The 20,798-nt window shown below is 44.8% G+C and overlaps 1 protein-coding gene across 1 annotated transcript in view; it reads right to left on the bottom strand.

Annotated features, from left to right (window-relative positions):
- Positions 1 to 20,512, bottom strand: part of BACE2 (beta-secretase 2) — a 48,223-nt gene extending 27,711 nt beyond the window's left edge. The window contains exon 1 of the mRNA XM_064405941.1: positions 20,089 to 20,512. Within this exon, the coding sequence (XP_064262011.1) occupies positions 20,089 to 20,400 (312 nt within the window). The 5' untranslated portion in view covers positions 20,401 to 20,512. The remainder of the gene's footprint in view (positions 1 to 20,088) is intronic.
- Positions 20,513 to 20,798: the final 286 nt, after the last annotated feature.

Genomic DNA, 20,798 nt, shown 5'->3' on the forward strand with positions numbered 1-20,798 from the left:
ACAGGAGAAGCTTTGGGCTGAGCTCAGGGTGGCCTTGCAGGGCCTGCAGGAGCCCCAGGAAAGCTGGAGAGAGACAATTTCCAGGGCATGCAGGGACAGCACACAGGGAATGGTTTCCAACTGCCAGAGTGAGTTTAGATTAGCTATTAGCATTAAAATCAATGAAAAACTACTTTCCTTTTGCTTTTGGAAGCGGCAAAGCTTTTTATGGAAAATTTCTGGCTTTTTTTTTTTTAATTTTTTGTTTTTTGTGGTCTCCAAGTTCAATTTCAGACTCACACAACAAACACTGAGAGCAAATGCACTAAATTGTTTCTTCCCCCCAAAGGTCACCTTAACCACAGCTGTGGGACATGAAATCTGCACCTAGTAAAGTACCTGAAGATTATTTTGCTATCTGCATTTCCTATATGCAAATAGAGCTGTTATTATTAACAGGAGGCTCATAAAGATCCCTATTTTACAGTAAGCAAGACAGGAACATCCACCTCTGCCATGACAAACTCACAGAGGGAGTCTGACACTATCTATATGCCATTAGTTTGTGGTTATAAAAAGAAGCAAATCCAAACTTGTTTACTGAAAGTCATGAACACTGAAAGCAGAAGCCTTGGAGGTCATGCATTTTATATTTTTTCTATTCTGAAGGGGTAGAGACATTAAAAATTCCCCAGTCCCAAGTGGAAGTCAAACACTTTGTCAATACTTCAAGGATCCCTTAAGCTTTCCAGTGCTTGATTCAGCAGCAGCATCAAATAGCACTTACTGCATGCTACACAGCTTCAATAATTTCACTTACCACTATGTCTTTAATATTTTTAAGCCTTCCATTGCTAAATATTGTTGTATTTTGCTACCAGAAAAAAAAACAAAAATTGCCTATTGATGTGTTATAATTTTTTCACTCAGCAAAGCTTTGGCTGGCTGTGGTTCAGGCACCTGCCCTGGTGCAGCAGGTGATGTCAATATGACACATCCACACTAGACTGGTTGTTATTCATGCCTCATTTAACTGCCTGGCATAAAACAATTTGCAGTTATCCACCATGCATTCAGAAAGTGACTTCCTTCACATTTTCAAGGGAAAGTGAGAGCAGCAATCATTCATTTTTTGTTGCATAGGGGTTGCTCCTATCCCTTAGCTAGGACAGAAGTTGCCTCTGTTCAAGTACACACCCTGATCAGACTTTGGAGAAGTTCCTCTTCCCTCTTTTAGTTTGAGGTTGGGAGGTTTTGGTAACTTCCAGAAAAATATACAAAAGAAATCCCACAGGCTGAAAGTGCAAAATGGATTTTTTTGAAGCAGCTGTCTTCCTGATTTAGCATCCACAGCCTTTTCCAGGTGTGGAATTCTGGGGCTTGCCTGCAAACCTGCTGCTTTGCATGTGATTCCCCAGGTCACCCACACTGAACCAGGGATGCTTTTCATCCCCACTGAAAGACTGGTCCATAGAAAAATCCACTGTATTTTTATTTTCCAAGTACATGGGTCTGATCAACCCTTTTAGATCAAGCAATGAAGTTCCACCACTGGACTGGCCAACTTTCTACAGCTACTTAAGAGCAGGTTGGAGTGAGCTGGTGTCAGTCTTTTCTCCCAGGTAACAAGTGACAGGATGAGGGGGAATGGCCTCAAGCTGCACCAGGGGAGGTTTGGCTTGGATATTCGGGAAAAATTTTCCTCAGAAATTGCTGTAAAGCAGTTGACCAAACTGGCCAGGGAAGTGGAAAAGTCATCATGCCTGGAATTGTTAAAAAACCATGTAGATATGGCACTTGAGAACATAGCTTATTGGTGAACATGGTGGTGGTGCTGGGTTGATGGTTGGACTTGACCTGAAGGGTTTTTCCCAACCTTAACTATTCCATGATTCTGTAAAGAAACCAGACTGCAAAAATGCATTTGGTTCTTCATTCCTGCTTCAGCTGAAGCACAGGGAGTTGGGGAGAAAAAGAAGAAACAGGGTTTGCACACATAGGGCCATAAATACAGTAAACAATCTCATTCAGCCTTACATTTACTCTGGGGCTCAGACAAAACTTTAATGATAATTAATAGCTTCTTTCACAAGGCAGCAGAGGAAAGAAGGGAGCTCTGTAAGAATTCACAGAATCCCAGAATGGTTTGGGCTGGAAAGGACCAAAAAGCCCATCCAGTGCCACCCCTGCCATGGCAGGGACACCTTCCACTGTGCCAGGCTGCTCCAGCCCCAGTGTCCAGCCTGGCCTTGGGCACTGCCAGGGATCCAGGGGCAGCCCCAGCTGCTCTGGCAATTCCATCCCAGCCCCTGCCCACCCTCCTGAAGAATTATTTCTAATATCTAATTTAAACCTACTCCCTTTTAGCAATGATATCTCTTTTCATGATGAAAACTACAAGCCATCATGCCTTCTCTGGGATTTTAACTCGACCCAAGGGCACTCCTTTCTTTTCCCTTTTCTCTTGTCCTCAGTAAAGAGCACAACCATTCCACACCAGTAACGTTCATGTGCCACTCAAAATCTTTTCCTACTTTCATGATTTCTCCCAAAGCACCCACTTAAAATAGGGTTTGTAATTCGATATGCTTGCTGGAGCATGTCACACAGTGAACTATGACAAAGTAAAAAAGTTTTTATCCCCATGCAGAGACCAGAAATAGGAATCATCCCATGACCTGCTCAGGAGCTGTTAGCACACATCACAGTGTAGATGGAGAAGTCCACCCCACCTCACTCCTGAGCTTTTACCATCTCTTAATTCTCTTTCTTATTTTGTCCCACACATAATAAACCCTCCAGAAAAAAATCTGCTAGACAGTGCTTCAAAAAAAAAAAAAAAAAGGTTCAAAGAAGTGCTGCTTCTTGTTAGGGATTAGCAGCTAGAAATCATTTGGGTAACAGCTCTTCTTTTTCAAGCTGGTTAATAGATAGGAAAATTAGTTGGCAATTTAAATGGTGCCTCATTTAACACAATGATTCCTAATTACATTATCAGCCCATCTGGCAAGAATTGCTTACAACCATCACACAGAAAAGAAAACACCAATAACTATATGCTGTGTTTGCCCACAGTTATTACATGTTATTATTGGCACTGACTGTCAGGTTATTTCAGCAATTTGTTTCTACAAATTAGCAATGTTACAATATGCAGTGGCTTTTTAAGCACAGACATACTCTATGGGTTTTTTCTCCCCTGTGTTACTTAGAGTTAGCATTTACAGCTACTTTCTAATAAAAAAAAAAAAACCATCAGAAGGCTAGGCTTTAATATAGATTCTTCATCTGTTCCTCTGAAGATGCAGAAATAAAAGCAATTTAAAAGATGAATTAAGAGAAATTTTTGGAAGCATTTCTGGATGTAGAAGACTGCAAAGTCAGACATAAACCTGAAAAGCCTCCACAATGACAGACTTCTGCTTGCAGAATAACGTGCACTTTGTTCAACAGGTAAGACTGAAAACAAAAAGAGGTAAATTTGCTGGACTGGCACACTGCCCATGAACACTGGGGCAGGGATGGATTCTCCCACTTTTCACGGCTCACAAGCAGTCCCTGCACTGGAGGAACACCTCACCCCAAAGCCAAATGATCCTCTGCAGCCTGGATGGAATCATACTGCACCTCAGAGGAGGAGGAAGAGGAGGAGAGGAGGAAGCCAGACCCACAATTTACACCAATCCAGCAGGGGTATTTCCAGTGCTGCCCTGAGTGAGGTCACCTCACCAGAGAAAACACACCTATCTGCTCCCACCTGCAAAAAACCCCCTCCCATGGCCACAAGAAGGGCTCACCCATGCAGCCAAGATAAGAGAGGCATTGTGAGGAAAGTAAAAAAAAAAAAAAGAATGAGATTAATTTTCTAATAATGTTTGTTCAGCAGGTGTTGCCCACATTTTGCTGCAGCCCTGGGGATGCAAAGGAAGGTGATTTATGGCTGCACGAAAACGTGGGCAAACCAGAAGGTCAGGTTTATCACCAAAGATAACTCCTGCTTTCACAGCAGCAGAAGTTTGTTGCAGAAACTGTGCTGTGTTTGCAGCCTGGGGAGTTAACAGGAGAGCCAGTGCCAGACCAAGCTCCCCAGAGAGGGTTTGGCCTTTGCTGCCTTTCCCCTCACTCCATTCCCAGGTGCGGCCAGGACCTGGGATTGACATTTACTACCTTTACATTTGCTATTTCCACATTCCCTCTCTTCCCCACCACTCAAACATCTATTCCCAAACACTCTCACACCCTCACTGGGCCCAGCGGAAGACCAGGAGTTTTCCCCCTGCATCTCTCCACGATCTGCACTGCTAGACTGGAAGGAATATTTCTTTTTTCCTGCCTGAAAAGCAATAATCTCTTTCTTTGCCAGAAGATTACAAAGTACTATCTGGATTAGCCAATCTATCCGTGTTTAAGAGCACTGCATGCTTCTGTAGTGGGGATTTGTATAAAAAACACAAATGCTAAAATGACAGATTGCTCTGAAGTATAAACTTGCTAAACTAAATTGTGAGTTGAAATATGAGCATCTGACTGTGGGACTGATGAATAGTCATTTTGAAGAAAAATATTACAGGAAGTGCTTTATATATATTATCATTTTGACAATAAGGGAAGGCTATTATGGTTTAAAGACAAAAAAAATAGTCAGCCAATCAATCCTGGTAACAAAACAAAATATCTATTCTTCATTTCTACGCTCTCCTTCCTGCCAATGCCCTCGGTTCCCTAAACATTAGCATTCTTTCTGCACATGCCATCTCATGTGCTATCTTATTTTTCAGGCTGAAATTTATTTGCTGTGTCTAGATTTATCATACAACACATCCATCCTATTCATGCTATATGAACATGCTTTGCTGTTGAACATGAGCCATTACTTGCTTATCTTAGAGCTGTGTGAATCGCAGCAATTTTGTCTCATTGCCTTTTCAGAAGAGATTAACCTTTTTTTCCCTCTTTTTTATTTTTTCCCCCTCCAGGTCTCTCTCCCACCTCACACCCTGCAGCAGACAAAACCAGGTGTGTGAAGCAATCCTGTTTATGTTCACATAAACCAGCTGCAGCTGAAGTCATGCTCTGCTCTAAGCACTGAGTTTTAATGGAAATCTGGACTAATTACAGAGTAACAACAATAACCTAGAGGTGTAGGAAAAGAAATCACCTGTAAATAAACATTGACAGGCTTTAAATGGATTGAGAAGATGAAGGAAAATTGTGACAGAGACCCCCAGGGAGCCAAACCTTTCAGAAGGAAGGGCTTGCATAGAAGCCAAGAGGTGCCTTCATCAGCCTTCCCCAGGGTAGCCACCAACCCTTAAGCACAAAGAGAGTTAGTGCTTACTGAGAGCAGCAGAAATCCTCCCAAATTTGTGAGGAAGATCTGTACATTTGCTGTACTTACACCATACACGTTCTTGAATGGAAAGATAATGAGTGCCTAGACAAATGGAGGATTAACAAAACCCCCCCAAACACTCTGAAATTCAAGAAGGCGTGCATGAGACATCAGCTATTTGTGCTTAAGCGCACACAAAGCTCTTGTTAAATGCAAAAGCCTGTTTCCACCTGTTAGTAGGTGTAAAGGAACTAAATTAATCAATTTCCTGGTAATTACAGCACAGCACTGACAAGACAGGGAGGCTGTAAGGCAAATGCCACTGGGAGCAACTCTCACATTTAACTGCAAGCCTCGAGAGGAATCCCAGTGCCCACGCAGCCTTGGTTTAGAGACAGGCTAAGTCTAAGCCCTGTGTCCTAAATTAGCAAGAGTCTCATCCAGAGCTCACCCCTCCCTCCCTCCCTGGAGAACAGGGTGACTTAAGGTGCTGGAGACACAGCTATTAATTCAATAATTCCATAGCTAAAAAGAGCTTAACTCTTGGAGATGTGCTTGTGAGTGGCATCACCCACTTCACAGGCTATTCTAAATCAAGGCACCCTTGAAGAACAGGAGAAAGGATGCATCTGACTCCATCTTACCAGAAGGCTAATTTATTACTTTATTATGCTATATTATATTAAAGAACACTACACTAAAGAATACAGAAAAGATACTTACTGAATGCTAAAAAGATAATAATGAAAACTCGTGACTCTCTCCAGAGTCCTGACACAGTTTGGCCCCAATTGGCCAAAGAGTGAAAACAACTCACACCAGAGTCCAATGAAACAATCACCTGTGGGCAAACAATCTCCAAACACATTCCACGTGAGCACAACACAGGAGAAGCAAATGAGATAAGAACTGTTTTCCTTTTTTCTGAGGCCTCTCGCTGCCTTTCAGCTTCCCAGGGAAAAACCTTGGGCAAAGGAGTCTAGAGAATGTGAGTGCCACACTCAGGCTCCTTCTCAGCATGAAACTTTCTCACCTGGAAACCAGAGGGTGACACCACCACAGGGCAGACCTGCTGGGCACTGTCCAGCAGGATTTTTGGGACATCAGATGGAGCTGAGGATGCTGTAGGAGGACCTGAGGAGGGGGAGAGCTTCCAGCTCCACAGAAAACAGGGCACTGAGGTTAAATGTCTGCCGTGGCTCTTCTGCTCACCAGCACTACTTGGGACATGATCTTTCTAAAAAGTATAATCATGTCAAAGAATTTTAGAGGTTGGGCTTTTTTAAAGGAGTCACAAAAAAAAAAAAAAAAGAGAAATCATGCTATTACATTACCTTTCAGAATACAATATGAAGGAGCACTTTTTGCCTTTTTTTTTTTTTTCCTTGGGTTAAGGAAATGAAATCAGTAAGCCTACATTAATGTATTATACCCAGTGAATGATTACAGTTAGAAGCTGCATTCAGTTCAGAATTTCAATTTTCTGAGGCTTTTGCTCTCCAAAATTAGCTTCCAATTTATTTTGTCAGGTCATTCTTTTCTTTTCCTCTATCGCTCATTAGACTCAGTGAAACTGCTGTCAAATAAAAAAAAAAAAAAAGGCATTTTTAACTCTTCTTCTCTACCTAGCTTCAGAAGTCCTACAGTAAAAAAAAAAAAAAAAGGCAAAAAAAAGCTTGTTTTGAAATTAAATCAACTAAATCCTCCAACTGCAGTAAGACCAAAACAGTTTTACACATATGTACAGAGCCAAGCCATGCTACTAGGCAAACTCAAGAAGGCTTGAAGTGACTAATTTTTAAACCTTTCTCACCCTGTAGGTGAGTCACTGCCCATGTTTACTGTGCCATCTGGAAATAACAAAATTCATCAGGGGAATGAAGCCCATTCCTAATGTTCTTGTGCTTAGGCTAGAAGGCATCCCTAGCCTCATGAGCACTGCTATTTTTGTGGTGATCTCCCTTCTGCTAAAGACAGCACAGTCCCCTTGTCCTTCAGCAGCAGACAGAAACCCTGCAGGAGAGGTCCAGTCCCCCTCCTGTATTCCCACCTTCTTTCAAAGGTCTCCCTCATACTGAAGATCTGAACTTCAAACTCAATTTTAAATAAGATTCTGGCTTTCAAATTGCATTGGAGATGTGAAACCAAGTGCCAAAGCTGCTCCTTCAACACTTAAAAGTTTTTTGTTTGGTTTTTTTACAGATGCTATTTAGAAGAACATGGGGAATGACTTCAAACTGAAGGAGAGTAGGGTTAGATGGGATATTAGGGAAAACTTTCCTGTGAGGAGGCCCTGGCACAGGTTGTCCAGAAAAGTTTTGGATGCCCCTGGATCCCTGGAAGTGTCCCAGGCCAGGCTGGATGGGGCTTGGAGCAGCCTGGGACAATGGAAGGTGTCCCTGCCCATGGCAGGGGGTTGGAACAAGATGATCTTGAAATTCTCTTCCAACCCAAGCCATTTAATAATTCTTTGATTTGAGGATATTGAGTAACACTGAAAAAAGGCTACATTTCAGAGGCAAACAGAAAGAAAATGAGATTTGCAGGACAGCAGTGAGAAAAATCTGATTTTTCAGAAGGCTGCACGCCAAGTCTGATCTCTTACCTCTCCTCCACCCTTCACCTTGCTCTTGTAGTGACACGATTCTTTCCAGGTTTTTGCCCCCCCTCCTCTGTCAAGATGTTAGCTTTGGAGAAGAGTGTTTGTCAGCAAAGGTTTTTCAGAGCCTGGAGAGCTGTGAGGAGGAGAGGTGAAAGCAGGACACCCCTGACTCATCAAGTCTACCCATTCTCCCTGGAATGAGCTCTTCCCAGCAGCACTTCCATGCCCACTCTGTGGGGCACCACTCATTAGAGCATCCTCCTAGCTGCACTTACTGCCTGCTCTCAGGAATTCCTCCTCATGGCTTTTTAGTGCTCCTCTTCAAGGACACTGAACGCTTAGAGACATTTTCCAGTCTGTTTTCAGTCCTAAAATGCTGCTACAAACCCAAAGTGCAGAAGTTTCCCCTGGGTTTTCTCTATCTGCTCACCACAACAGTGAAGCAACCAACCTTGCCAAAACGTGGAAGTCCATGGATATGATGCTGTGGGAACACCCAGCTTGCTGCTTAAGACAGGTTCAGGGCTCTGAAAGCAGCCTGTCCCTCCTGGAGGCCAGGAAAGTACAGACATTCCCATGGTCACCCAGTGAGATGTCTGGATTGGCTGGGATAGTTGGGTATGGAGAGGTAAATAAACAAGCACACGCCTTGGAAAGCCAGCTAGGAGCTCCCTGTGCCTCAAGGCATGACCTCTGCTATAAAAATGCCATGACTTGTTCTTCAGGCCTGGCTTGCAGCACTCCCAGACTTTATTTACCACGAGATCTGGGCTGTGTCAGCCTGAAAAAGCCAATCCCACCCTCTGGAACCACCTCTTCCTCACCTGTCATAGCAGCTCCCACCTCTTTCCTCCCTTCCTGCCCAGGAGCAGCCACCATCCCACACTTTCACACACCTGCTGGGCTGGTAGGATGGCAAGGGGTCATGACTGGATCTGCCAGTGCAGGTGAGGGAAGGGAAGGAGGGAAAGATCAGGAAAAAACCCACAAGTTCACCTTTGTCTGTGGTGGTTGTGAGGGTCCCAGGACGAGGGAAGAGATGAATTTGACTTCATATTCTTAGAAGGTTGATTTCTATTCTATTCTATTCTATTCTATTCTATTCTATTCTCAATCTATACTAAAAAAATAGAGAAAAGGATATATTAGAAGGTTAGTAAAGAATGAATAAAAAAACTCATATCTTCTCAGAGAGTTACTCACAGCTGGTTGTGATTGGTCATTAAGAAAACACAATTTACATGGAATTACTCAAACATGTATCTGTTGGTAAACAATGTTCAGACTACATTCTAAAGCAGCAAACACGGGAGAAGAGACTCAGATAATTATTGTTTTCATTCTTTTCTGAGGTTTCTCAGCTTCCCAGGAGAAGAAATCCTGGCGAAGGGATTTTTCAGAAAATATCACGGTGACATATGTCAGGCACAGAGACTGGAATTTGGTTATTTTGATCATGTTTCCTATTAGGAAAGTTGTGCCAAACCTCTGGGGAAAAGGTGTAGGGCCAGGCAGCTTCCCACTGCTCTGTGCCATCTTTGGTGGCCACAGGAATGTGCACGGGGATCCCAGGCCTCAGAGCACAAACAAGGTGATGCAACTCCAGTAGTTTTATTTCCCTGGCAATTAATAAAGGGAATACAACAGACGGAAGGCTTCTGCTCCCCATTGCACCTGACCTATTTAGGATATTGCCAAGCAGAGTCTGATTGTCATCATGGGTGTTCCTTGGAATTATACAAGGGAGTTCAAAGGCACAAACACAAATCAGCTTCATGCTCCCTATTAGCAGGAAGGGCTATTTGATTGGGAAAAAAAAAAAAAAGGAAAAAAAGCTGTTAACCAATGTCATAATGATGTGTTTGATTAATTAAAAATAAGAATAATGCTTTTTATTTATATTTGTTTTAATGTTTTTACTTAAAAATTTGGCAGGACAATTTAAAAGGCAGTTTTGATTCTCAAGTGAAATAAGATATGCTTTTAAAAAAAATTATCTTTTTTGAAAGCAGCACTGTTCCTGCTCTGCTATTGGAGTAGTTTATTTCTCTCTCTCCTTCTCAAACATTCATACTTTCCTCTTTCCCCTGGCTAATATTGGAGAGGCAGCAGCTCTGGGAAATGAACCAGCTTCGCCCGTGGCTCATACATCATTACAATTGTTAACCAAGTTCCACTATAAAAATCTTGATTACACAGGAGAACACAGAGGCATGCAGGAACACAGCTTCATTTCCACATACCAGATTGAGTTTGTAGGGCAGGAAGTTAAAAGACTTTGTTGTGCTCTCGGGTTGATAAAGTCTGCCAGGACACGCCATAACAGCAGCTCCCTACAACCCATTCCTCCACACAGCAACAATTCCAGGGCAGGAATCTGCTTCCTTCTAGTCAGGCCAGGGGTTACATCCCACTCTGTGATGATGGATGTGTGGTGGGAGCTGGGATTGGATGGTCTTGAAGATCCTTTTCAACCCAAACCATTCTATTCACACTATTCACACCACTGGAGCTGATGGTGCTCAGGGCACTGGAATTGTGGAATTTTGCCCAAATGCTGTTGTGCACAGCTGCCATGGAGAAAAGCTCCCAAACCCGGGCAAAAAGCTGCAGCAAGTACCACTGGCATCTGGTCACCTGCCAATGATCAAAGGTCATTCAAGGTAAACCTGAAGGCTCAGCAGAGTGCAAATGAAAGTTAATTTTTGCTGGAACATGTAGCAGTTCATAACCACAGCTCCTGAGAAATTCTGTGAACTCTCCCCATCCCCCAAACGGTTCATCTCATTGGTTCAAATGCAAAAATCTGGCACTTTGGATCATGTGAAATGTTTGTGTTATTCCCTGAAGGACTTTGCTTCTGGGAAGTAATGAGAAGATTATTCTCTGACAGTTAAGCTGAAGCACTGTGACTGCATCAGATGTTACATTGCTCCAGCAGCTCCCAGACTTTTGGGAAGTGTGACCACCTTTGAACTCCTCTGTCTTATTTGCAACCCAAGAGTCGCTGAGAAGAAACATGAATGAATTAAATAAAAATCTCTTTAGTCAGAGAAAAGGTAGGAATGATGAATCATTTTCTGACACACCTCACACTTCACTCTTTCCTGTAGCAGACATCTACCAGGCACGCAGCACATTGAACAAAAGCACAGCCTTTCCAAACCACACTTAAGCAGCACAGTAACACTGCCCTGAACAGCTCAACCTGCTGTAGTGTGCTCTGGCTTGAATCATGGAATGGTTTGGGTTGGGAGGAGCCTTAAAAATTATCTCATTCCAACCCCCTGCCATGGGCAGGGAACCTTCCACCAGACCAGGTTGCTAAAAGCCCTGTCCAACCCAGCCTTGAAAAGATGCCATAACTGTTCATTTGTTATACTGCAGGCACTGACAGTCAAGGTTTCTGTATCAACAGGTATCACAGTGGAATTCTGGAAGTAAAGTTGCCATTTACGTAGACAAAAAATGTGAGGAAAAAACCTCCCTCGAGATTTCACAAAGTCACAATTTTCAAAACGGATCCAAATCCTGCAGTCAAAACAAAACACCCCAGTATTTTATTTTTCTCTGCCAAAACTATTGCTGCCAATGGCATTCTTCAAATTCTTTTCTTCCCAGATGCCACAATAAAAATGTTCAAGTTGGCATATGTAGGACCCAAGCTTCCATATGATGACAAAGCAGGTAAGCCTTTTGTTCCTGTAGAAACCCCAAAGCCTGAACTTCTCTGGTGTGAAGCTACTTATGGAAGCAAAGTAGGAAGCAGAAAGTGCCTGGGTGGTGAAAAAATTCTCACATCTGGCCTTGACCTGAGCCTGAGCAGTAGGTGGGCTCCAAGGTGCTCTGCTGAGAGCCACTCTCACAGGCAGATCCACTCACAAATATCAAGGAATTATGTGAGAGATGGCTGACAAAAGCATCCAATTATTTTTCCCCTGTCAAATGGCAGGAGCTGGCCTTTAATCCCTCCCTCAAGTGGAAAGGTGACTCTCAGTTCTTGAGTTGTCATGTCTTTTTCTTTAAAGCAAAAATGCCAGTTTTGGATCCCTAAGGATGGATTCTTCTTTGTATTTAGGGAGGAGAAGCTTACCAAGTGTTGCTGCAACATTAATACCTTTCCTCTTTTAAAATAAGGCCAGACTAAGATGTGAGACCAGCATTTTCCCTGAACACATTGCAATCTAGCTTAATAGCAGTTTTTGCTAGTAAATAGGTACAAAAATAAGCCAACCATAAAGCTAAATAAAATCAACTAATTTTAGTACTCACAAGCTGAGCAAAGAGGACAAAATCTACAAGTAATTTGTTTTTCACAATATCAAATTATTAGTAAGCAGTGGTGAGAGGAAAAAAGGATTGCAGAGTGCAATTACTGTCTTAACACATTCCCTTCAAAAGGGCCTAATTATGACACATTAATTGTATTCAGTGAATTGTAATTTTCACTCAAATAAGATCTTGTTCCTCCATCTAGCTTGTTTTCCTCAAATTCCCTCCCCATGACACCCCACAGATTTCATCTGTTAGAGAAGGACTCTTAAAAAAAAAATCCCAAAATAAAAGTCTAGAACATTCGTTCCCAGCTGCCCTTCCTGTAAAATACTCTTAGACATAAAAAAGGCAGCGAGAGCAGTAGGAAAGGCAGGCAGAACAAAGAATGGGGGAAGAACTCTGAGGGAGGAGTGAGACCAGGGGGAAAAAGGTGCTATTTTATCAGCCTTTAGCAAAAGAGGGAGCAAACGTTGACGCTGGCCTGAAGCTTCCTGGAGGCTCCAGGGCTGACTTTGCTATGTGGCTGCTCTGGGATGTGCATGGCCAAAAGTCCATTGGAGAGCCACGCCTGGGGGAAGGCTGCTGAACTGGCTGGGCCTGTGGGCAGCAGCAGCTGCTCTCAGCCTGAGGAGAAGTTTTCGGAAGTTTTTTTGGTGAGGCTCTCTGGTGATGCCAGGCTCAATCCCTTGCTGTGCCAAGCAGGCAAACCAAAGCTGTGGGGTTGGTGCAGACTGGAGATGGATCGCGCGTCCGACCGCCGGCGATCTCTGACCTGGCTGGGTGTGGAATGGCCAGAGATGGGCTGGCAACAACACCCTGAGGGATCTGTGGGTGCACAGAGAAACCCTCTGGTCTCAGGAGCTCAACAATGGTGCGGTCGTGTGGCGCAGCAACGAGGAAGGGACGGGTACAACTGGAGGTATTTATTAAATAAATAAAAAGGGCCCAAACGAGGGTGCAAAACAAAACATAAAGAGGCTGCTTCAGAAGACCCCAAAGTGGGGCCGACACATAGATATATGTATAGTCTCTCACAGAATGTTCTAGAAGCCTTCTGGCCAATCACGGGCTGTTGATCTGCATGGCCACTCCCAGTTGGTCCCAGAGTCCTTTGTGAGTCCTTTGCTCCTCGCCATAAACTGCCTGGATGTCATTAGTTGTGGCTTCTTGTTTCTTGAGGCCTGATGTTTGTTGTCTGTGGCGTGGCTGTATGGCCAGTCTCCAGCCTGTCTCCTCCAGGGCAAGCTCCCTCACTGACCACCTTCAGGTGCTGCCCACAGTGGAGGAGCTCCCAGGACATGTGTGAGGATTCACAAGCCACAAGAGACTAAGTAGAATGACAGTGAATTTGTCACAGGGTGAAAAGGTAGAATTTTGGGGTTTTAGAATGGGGGTTCAAGAGGCAAGATGAAGGAATCTGGGTGTGTCCTGTCTTTCTCCTTCTTTCTTGTCCTCCATCTTCTGCTGTGATGGTGGCACTTTTGGACTGGTTTAGAGTAGAGACAGACTGTCTAACATAGGTGATAGGTATTGGAAAGTTATTGTAAATAAAGCACACGTAGTTCTTAGTATGAAAAACTAACACCACCCCAAGGGCGGGTCAGTGTGCCACAAACTCACCTGCCAGACAGACCTCAGCTCTGTCAGGGAAAGAATGTTATAGATAAGGAAAATAAACAACCTTGAGAACGAGAACAGAAGAGTTTTGGCTTCTTCGGCCTTGGGGCTGGGAGAAAAGGACTTTCTAACACCTTGGGGTCATCTCAAGCTCAGAGACCCCATCACTCCCTGAGCGTTTCCAGCCAAGGGAAAAGCACAGTGGGTTGCTCATGCTGAGGTTCTCCTCTCAGCCAGGCTGTTCCCAGCCCCCCTGAGCCGTGTCCTGCCAGCCCAGCTCCTTAACAGCGCGATCCAGTCGCGCAGAGAGCTGTGATGGAGGCATGAGCACAAAGATAAGTAAGATCTATCTAGTCCTGGGCTACTTTAAGTGCTTTGAAGGACACTGAGCTGATGGATGGAAATTCAGGTGTAAAAGTGACCTTAGAACATGTTCTGTGTTTGCTTCACTAGCTTGGATCTACAGAGCAAACCCAGGCTGGAAAGCAGCAAGATGTAGGACAGGCCTGTCAATAGCAGGAAAAAACACTTCCTTATTTAAGGCAGCTGAGAGCTGCCTCCTTTACTTTGAAGATTTGATCTCAAGCCCTAATCTATGCTGAAATAGAAGCAACAAGTTCCTTCACTTATTTACTCAAGTTGTTTGTACGATTAAATCTGTATTTTACAGCCAGTAGGAAAAGGGGGAGTGAGGTCTGTCCGACTCCCACTGGAGAGGCACATGTGAGAGCCATTGTGCCAGCTTCCTTTTTCAAACAGAGCTGTACTTGACAATGACCAGACAACACTTGGGGTCAGACTCATTTCACTTACACTGAGTGAGGACTTTTAAAAAATTATAATATGTGGAGGCAATGTAATAGCTAAGGTGTCCTCACATACTCGGAGTCATAAGTGCTCTTCAAGAAAATGAAGACCCCTGCAAGGTGTAGTAGCTTTTAAATCTGTCTTGCCAGATGTAATCCCTAGAGCTCACAGTCCTCTGGTTAGAGAGGGGGGAGAAAGGGGAAAAAAAAACACAAGAAAAACCCAAATAAGAAGAGAAAGATTTCTTCCTTAATAATCCAAATGAAACAAACACACGGAAATTCCACACGGGCTTTCTTTCGTCCACTGTTTCATTTTCATCTTATTTCTACTCCAAATCCCAACTAATTTACACTTTGTTCAGGGAAAACAGTTATTTGCTTGCCCTCTACTTTCCTCTTTCCAGATTTAACTGATGCTTTTTCCTTGATAAGAAATGAAATGCAAAGTGGTAAAAAATGTGAGCCTTGCACCTATTTCCACCATCCTTGCTCCTCACAGCAACTCTTCTGCCCTGGCCCACCAGGATCTGAATTCAGGATTGCCTCAACCAGAGCCCCTGGATAATAAAGCTTCCATCACTTCTTTGAAAAAAAAAGCTCCTTTAAAGGAGCAGTTAGTGGGGCTCTAATCCCTAACTCTGGGAGAGAAGAGGATCCTGAGGAATGACCACGGTGAGCCTCTTCCATCCAGTGTAATGTAATTTTGGGTTATTTCTATAGTACAGCCTCTTTTGCCAGGGCTAATTTAGGATGGAAGAAGGTGCTAGAATGCTAACTTGTAAAGGCAGGGACTTTTTGGTCAACCCAAACCTGGTATGATGGCTTGCTTGTCTTGGGTCAAAAACACATCACAGCCCACCAGGCCACAGCTGTTCACTGGATTAGTCCTGAATTACAACTGCCAGGTGCTCGTCCTTTTTATTTTGCAGGTATCCAACAACAACAACAACAATCAAAATCAACACAAATCACCATTTAAAAACAAGAATATTTTGCATTTCAATACTATTTCCACTAGACAGATCTGGAGGGATTTTGCCACTGACACTTCAAAACACTCCAGTGCACCATAGAAATTGTCTTTGCTTCTCAGCCTTTTGTTTTTTTTAGCTCTCATAAAGAACTCAAAAATAAATACAAAAGACCTTAGTAATTAGTTTAAAAAAAAAGACAAAAAGAGAGAATTGAGATGGAACCTACCTTCTGATATTTGAACAAAGAAAGATCACATTTTAAAACTCCTTGTATCTAGAAAGACAGTGAGACCCTTTTCAGCAAAATTAAGAAAGCAGAGCTGAACTTGTTTGGGAATAGTACAGCAACAAAAATCAGATTACAAGAGCAGTTGAATCTTTCCTCACATCTTCCTTCCTTTCAACACTCGGGGAATGAGAGCTACCACCAATTAAGGAATAATGGCTGCAAGTTCAGAACTTGTTAATGTGTGTGTACATCACCTTCAAAACACGAAGCCATAAATTCTGACTCCACGACACACTAGAGGTATTTAATACATATCCTTCTTTATCATTCCTCTCTTTAATAGCTGGAAGAAATGGAAGGGAAGATAACCTCCCACCAATTATGTGGGAACTGAAGTTTGTGTTTTGCAGCGGGGGCCGTTAGAACCAACATCCACACTGACCTTAAAACTTGGGAGCGAGTTTATAGAAGGGGATTTTGCTCACCCTGTGCACAGAACAAACTGTCATTAGGATAAACAGCAGATTTAAAAGCCTCTTCATGAACAGAATGAAAAACTGAGACTGAAAGAAAGGAGCTGTGGCATTCAGAGCACAAGCTGGATCCTTCTGGGGAATCAAACAGACCGGGGCTCTCAGGGGCTGTACGCCTGGCCTCTCCTTCACAGAGCAGTTGCAGGATTAACATTTACCTGTTCTCAATAAAAACACACCTTGGAAATGCAGTGGGACCAGCAGGATCCACCACCTCGTACAAGAGGCAAGATGAGGCAAGGGTAGTGTCCCTGCAAACATGTAATGCAGTCCAGATGGACTTCAAAGCTGTGAAAAACATGAGGTTTTTTTAAGAGTTTGACTATTCTTTTGGTCAAAAGCTTGTAGGAGAAACAAAATTAATATGAAGAGAACTGCACTGAAGATAGCAAAAAAACCTAAATGATCTTGGATTCAATTTCTCACAGTTCTTATAATCTCAGGGTAGGCAAAATAATAAAAGATAGAGCAAAGGAATTCCATCAGATTATTTAAAGAAATAGCTAAGAACACTGCACACGATTCATATTGGGCTCTTGCCACCTCTTACTTAAATCTGGAACTGCAAGAAGTGCACCTATGCAGACAGGTATAAAGCCCATAATCCATTGGGAGTAGGACACATAATACATCCATGAAATAAGGGACAAATACATTACACCCTTCAATACAACAGACTGTTTTCACCTTTCACATAATTCTTAAGTAGGTCTACATGTCAATGAATAAGAATTAGTGGGAGTAATAACACTTGACACCAACCTGGTAACTGGTCTGGAGATCTGATAGGATTAGGAAGGATACTGTATCATAAAACTGGAAATGATCAGAAACACTTTGGCTGCAAACACTTTGCAAAACTGGATTGACTGCATTGAAGTTTCCTGTCTTGGAAATAAAATAAATTTTGACTTCACACAGCTGCTCTATTTTTGTACCATCAGAACAAGTGTTTCAGAACTGCCATTGTGAATCGCAGTCTGTGCTGTGTTTATCTGCTATATGACAAATCAGAATTGGAACGAAAGCCAAAAAGTATGCCTTAAATGACCTGAAAAACGAAATTCTGTCATAGTAGCTTCCTTCCAAGAACAGGAATTAAAAAAGGAAAATTTCTAAAAATGCAGCTGAGCAGTAAAGCAAGCCCTGTAGTGCTGAAGCCTTTCACAAATGTTCATTCCCCATTCTGGCACAGCAGCCTCCAACACTTGACGCACACGCTCCCAAAGTCACTGGGCACCAACACTGCTGTAACCAGGACATCAAATCTGCTTTCTCTTCTCACAGCCTGCTACTTGCTCATGGTCCACCACTGCCCTGGGAGCATTTCCCCGTCCCCTCTCTGCTCCCTGTGCAGAGCAGCAGCTGTGCCAGGCACCTTTCTGCTGCGCCAGCCCGGAAGCGCAGCCGCGCTGCTCCGGCGCTCCTCGCTGCCAGCATCCTCCTTCCTCCTTGGCAAAATGTCAGGGCAGCGCTCCTGCTCCTTGGGCTGGCAGTCCTGGGACTGGCCTGGCTCAGGCAGGCAGCTGGGAACCCCAAGCTGGAGGGGTGCAAGAGCAAAGCAAGGTGTCCAAGCATCACTTTGCGGCGCAGCTGCTGACGTGAAGCGAAGTCAGGTTGGGAGGAGCATTTGAATCAGGAAAAGATTTTCCTTTTCTACAGCATCACGCACAGCCCACTCCCAACTCCAGCAACGACTTGCCCAAGGAGCTTAACACAATCCAACGCTTGGCACTATCCAGACACTTGCTTTTAGTAGCAGCATGTGAAGCATTCAAGCACCAACAGTAGCAGCTTTGTAGCTTTATACTACTCGTTGAAAAGAAGAAAAACAGCAAGTACATTTGTGATCTTTAAGTCTTCTGGTTTCAGGCAGGGAACGAGATAACAAATTCATCCTCATCAAAAGTACAGAAGAAATTCTAACTGCACTCCACTGAGTCATTACACACCAAGATCTGATTTGGGAAACAGAAGTGTTTATAATCTTACTTACAACCTCAGTGGGTCTACTTGTGAATAAAACCTCACATGTGCTAAACCAGTGGTAGTCTTTAAAATACTTAACTTTGCAAGAAGTCAGAACTAGTTCTAAATAGTAAAAGCTTTGCAATCAGATTCAAATGATGGGTTTTTTATGTGGAAAAAATAAAAATCAGAGGAAAGTCTAGCTGCAACCTTCCATCACCTGTAATACAAGTGATATGAGCTGTTAAGCATAAGTAAAGCCTGTGGGTGTACTGAGGGCAGCACATTTCTCCCTCTCAGACCTCCAGTCATATTATTAAAGGCCTGTCACATTTTTCCTTCTCCATTTCTTCCCATTTCAGAATCCCCCTAGACATGTAAGGAGATAATATGCTTGATAGTCACTTTTTCTACCTGAAGATATTTTTTTTCATCTAAGACATGCTGAATTGGGTGATTAGTCCAATCAAATCTGGTCCCTCGATTCTGGCAGAAGCCAGTATTGAATGTTTGAATGTTCCCTGGAGTTATGAAGCACACACCACACCACACTAGCAGAACTAGTCAAATATGCATCACTCAACACGGAGGAAAAATTATTTTATGGCCTCCATGGCCACTGGGCCACACCTTGATATGTCAGACCTAGTTACGGTTTGTTTTTTTTTAAATCTCTATTTATTGATCATAAAACAATACCTGCCTTTCTCAATGCCTATATTGATCCCAGTGTGATACCTTTTGATTAGAGAGATGATGTGACCAATCCTCTTACATTCGAGGGGCAAAAAAAGAAAGAGCTCAGACACGTCCAAAAATGCAATGACGGCTGAACACTCCCCATTGGCTGCACATTTTGGCATTCACTGACTTTGTATTACGTAGGGGAGTTAAGCAGAAGAATAAAGATTTTTTTTTTTTTCTGTCCACACTGGGAACCTCAGGACCTAAAGTCCTGAAGCAAACACAAAGTTCTGAAGGAAAGCCCCGAGGGCTCTCAGGAAATTAATCCCCACTCAGCTGACTGGTCATCCCACCAGCAGCACAGCACCGCTCCTCCTGGGATCTCATGACACAGATGAAAGAGCAACTACACGGCAAAAAAACACCAAAACCCAAAAAACAACCCGAAACAAACTTCAGACACACTGGTGGAGACAGAGAGGGAAGATTCAAGGCAACACGGTTTATCTGACAACAATATTCAGCGTTCTTTGCCCCGTTAATGAGCAGCACACGGATGGATTCCCGACAGAAGGGGCTGGTTGTGCCCAGCCATCACTTAGTTTAGCAGGAAGATGCCGAGTGATTCTCCCGGGAGCACCGGGAAGATCTACCAAAGCACCCAATCACGAAGCAGAGCAGCTTAAAAAAGCAAAGAATAACAAAAAAAGCACCCTCTGTCTCTAAAGCACGGTCAGTTCGACTGGCAGAGCGACTCGCTTCGGATCCAAACGCCGTGACACAGCCTAAAAGAAAATCCTGGGGACCTGACCCGCAGATTTCCCGAGCAGGGGCAGGACAGGGCAGCCGGGGGATGCTTCTCTCCTCTCTCCCCTCCCTGCGGGTCCGCGAAAAGTCGCGGAAAGACGGGCACCGGCCCCGTCTGCCGGGAAAGGAGGGGGAAAAAGGGGAAGGGAGGAGGCGCCAGCGCCGAGCACCGGGACAAAGTTGCGTTGGAGCCGGGGGGGCGGCCGAATCGCTCCCAGTCAAGTTTGGCCCCCTCCTCCCCATCCCTCCCCTCGCCCCCTCCCCTCGCCCCGCTCCTACCGCCTGCGGCGGGGTCCCGATCAGCATCTCCAGGTAGTAGCCGCGGCCGGAGTCTCCCTGGAGGTTCTCCACCATGGCTAAAAAGTTGAGCGTGCCGCCAGGATCCGAGGCCAGGGCCAAGCCGTCCGCAGCCCCGGGGGCATCCTGCTGCCGGCTGCCGCCCGCCGGCCGCAGCACCACCGGGGCGGCGGGGGCGGCGGGGCGGGACACGCGGAGCGGGAGGGAGAAGAGCGCCCGGCAGAGCCCCGCCGTGCCCGCCAGCAGCAGCAGCAGCAGCAGCAGCAATCCGGGAGCCGCCGGCAGCCTCCCCATCCCGGCGGCAGCGCCGGGGCCGGGAGTCGCTTCCCAAGTGCGGCGGCTCCGGCCGGAGGCAGCGGCCGCCTGGCTGCCAGACTGGAGCAGCCGAGGGGGGAGGAGGAGGAGGAGGAGGAGGAGGAGGAAGAAGAAGGGAGCGGCTTACCCACGCCCCGGCTCCATCTCCCCCTCCCCCGAAGCGAGCTCCTCCTCGCGTTCCTCCCGCCCGGCCCCCGGGCGGCCGGAGCGCTCGGAGCTCCGCGGGCCGTGCGGCCAAAGTTGCTCCGACCCAGCGCCCACGGGAGAAACTTCCCGGCTCGGCTCGGCCCTGCCCGCAGCCCCGCTATCGGCACAGCGGGGAGAAAAAGTTTCGGAAAGCCCTGAAGGGAGAGCGGGGAGCCGCGGCTCCGCTCGCT

The sequence above is a fragment of the Passer domesticus genome, chromosome 2 (assembly GCF_036417665.1).
Source record: "Passer domesticus isolate bPasDom1 chromosome 2, bPasDom1.hap1, whole genome shotgun sequence".
Lineage (NCBI taxonomy): Eukaryota > Metazoa > Chordata > Aves > Passeriformes > Passeridae > Passer > Passer domesticus.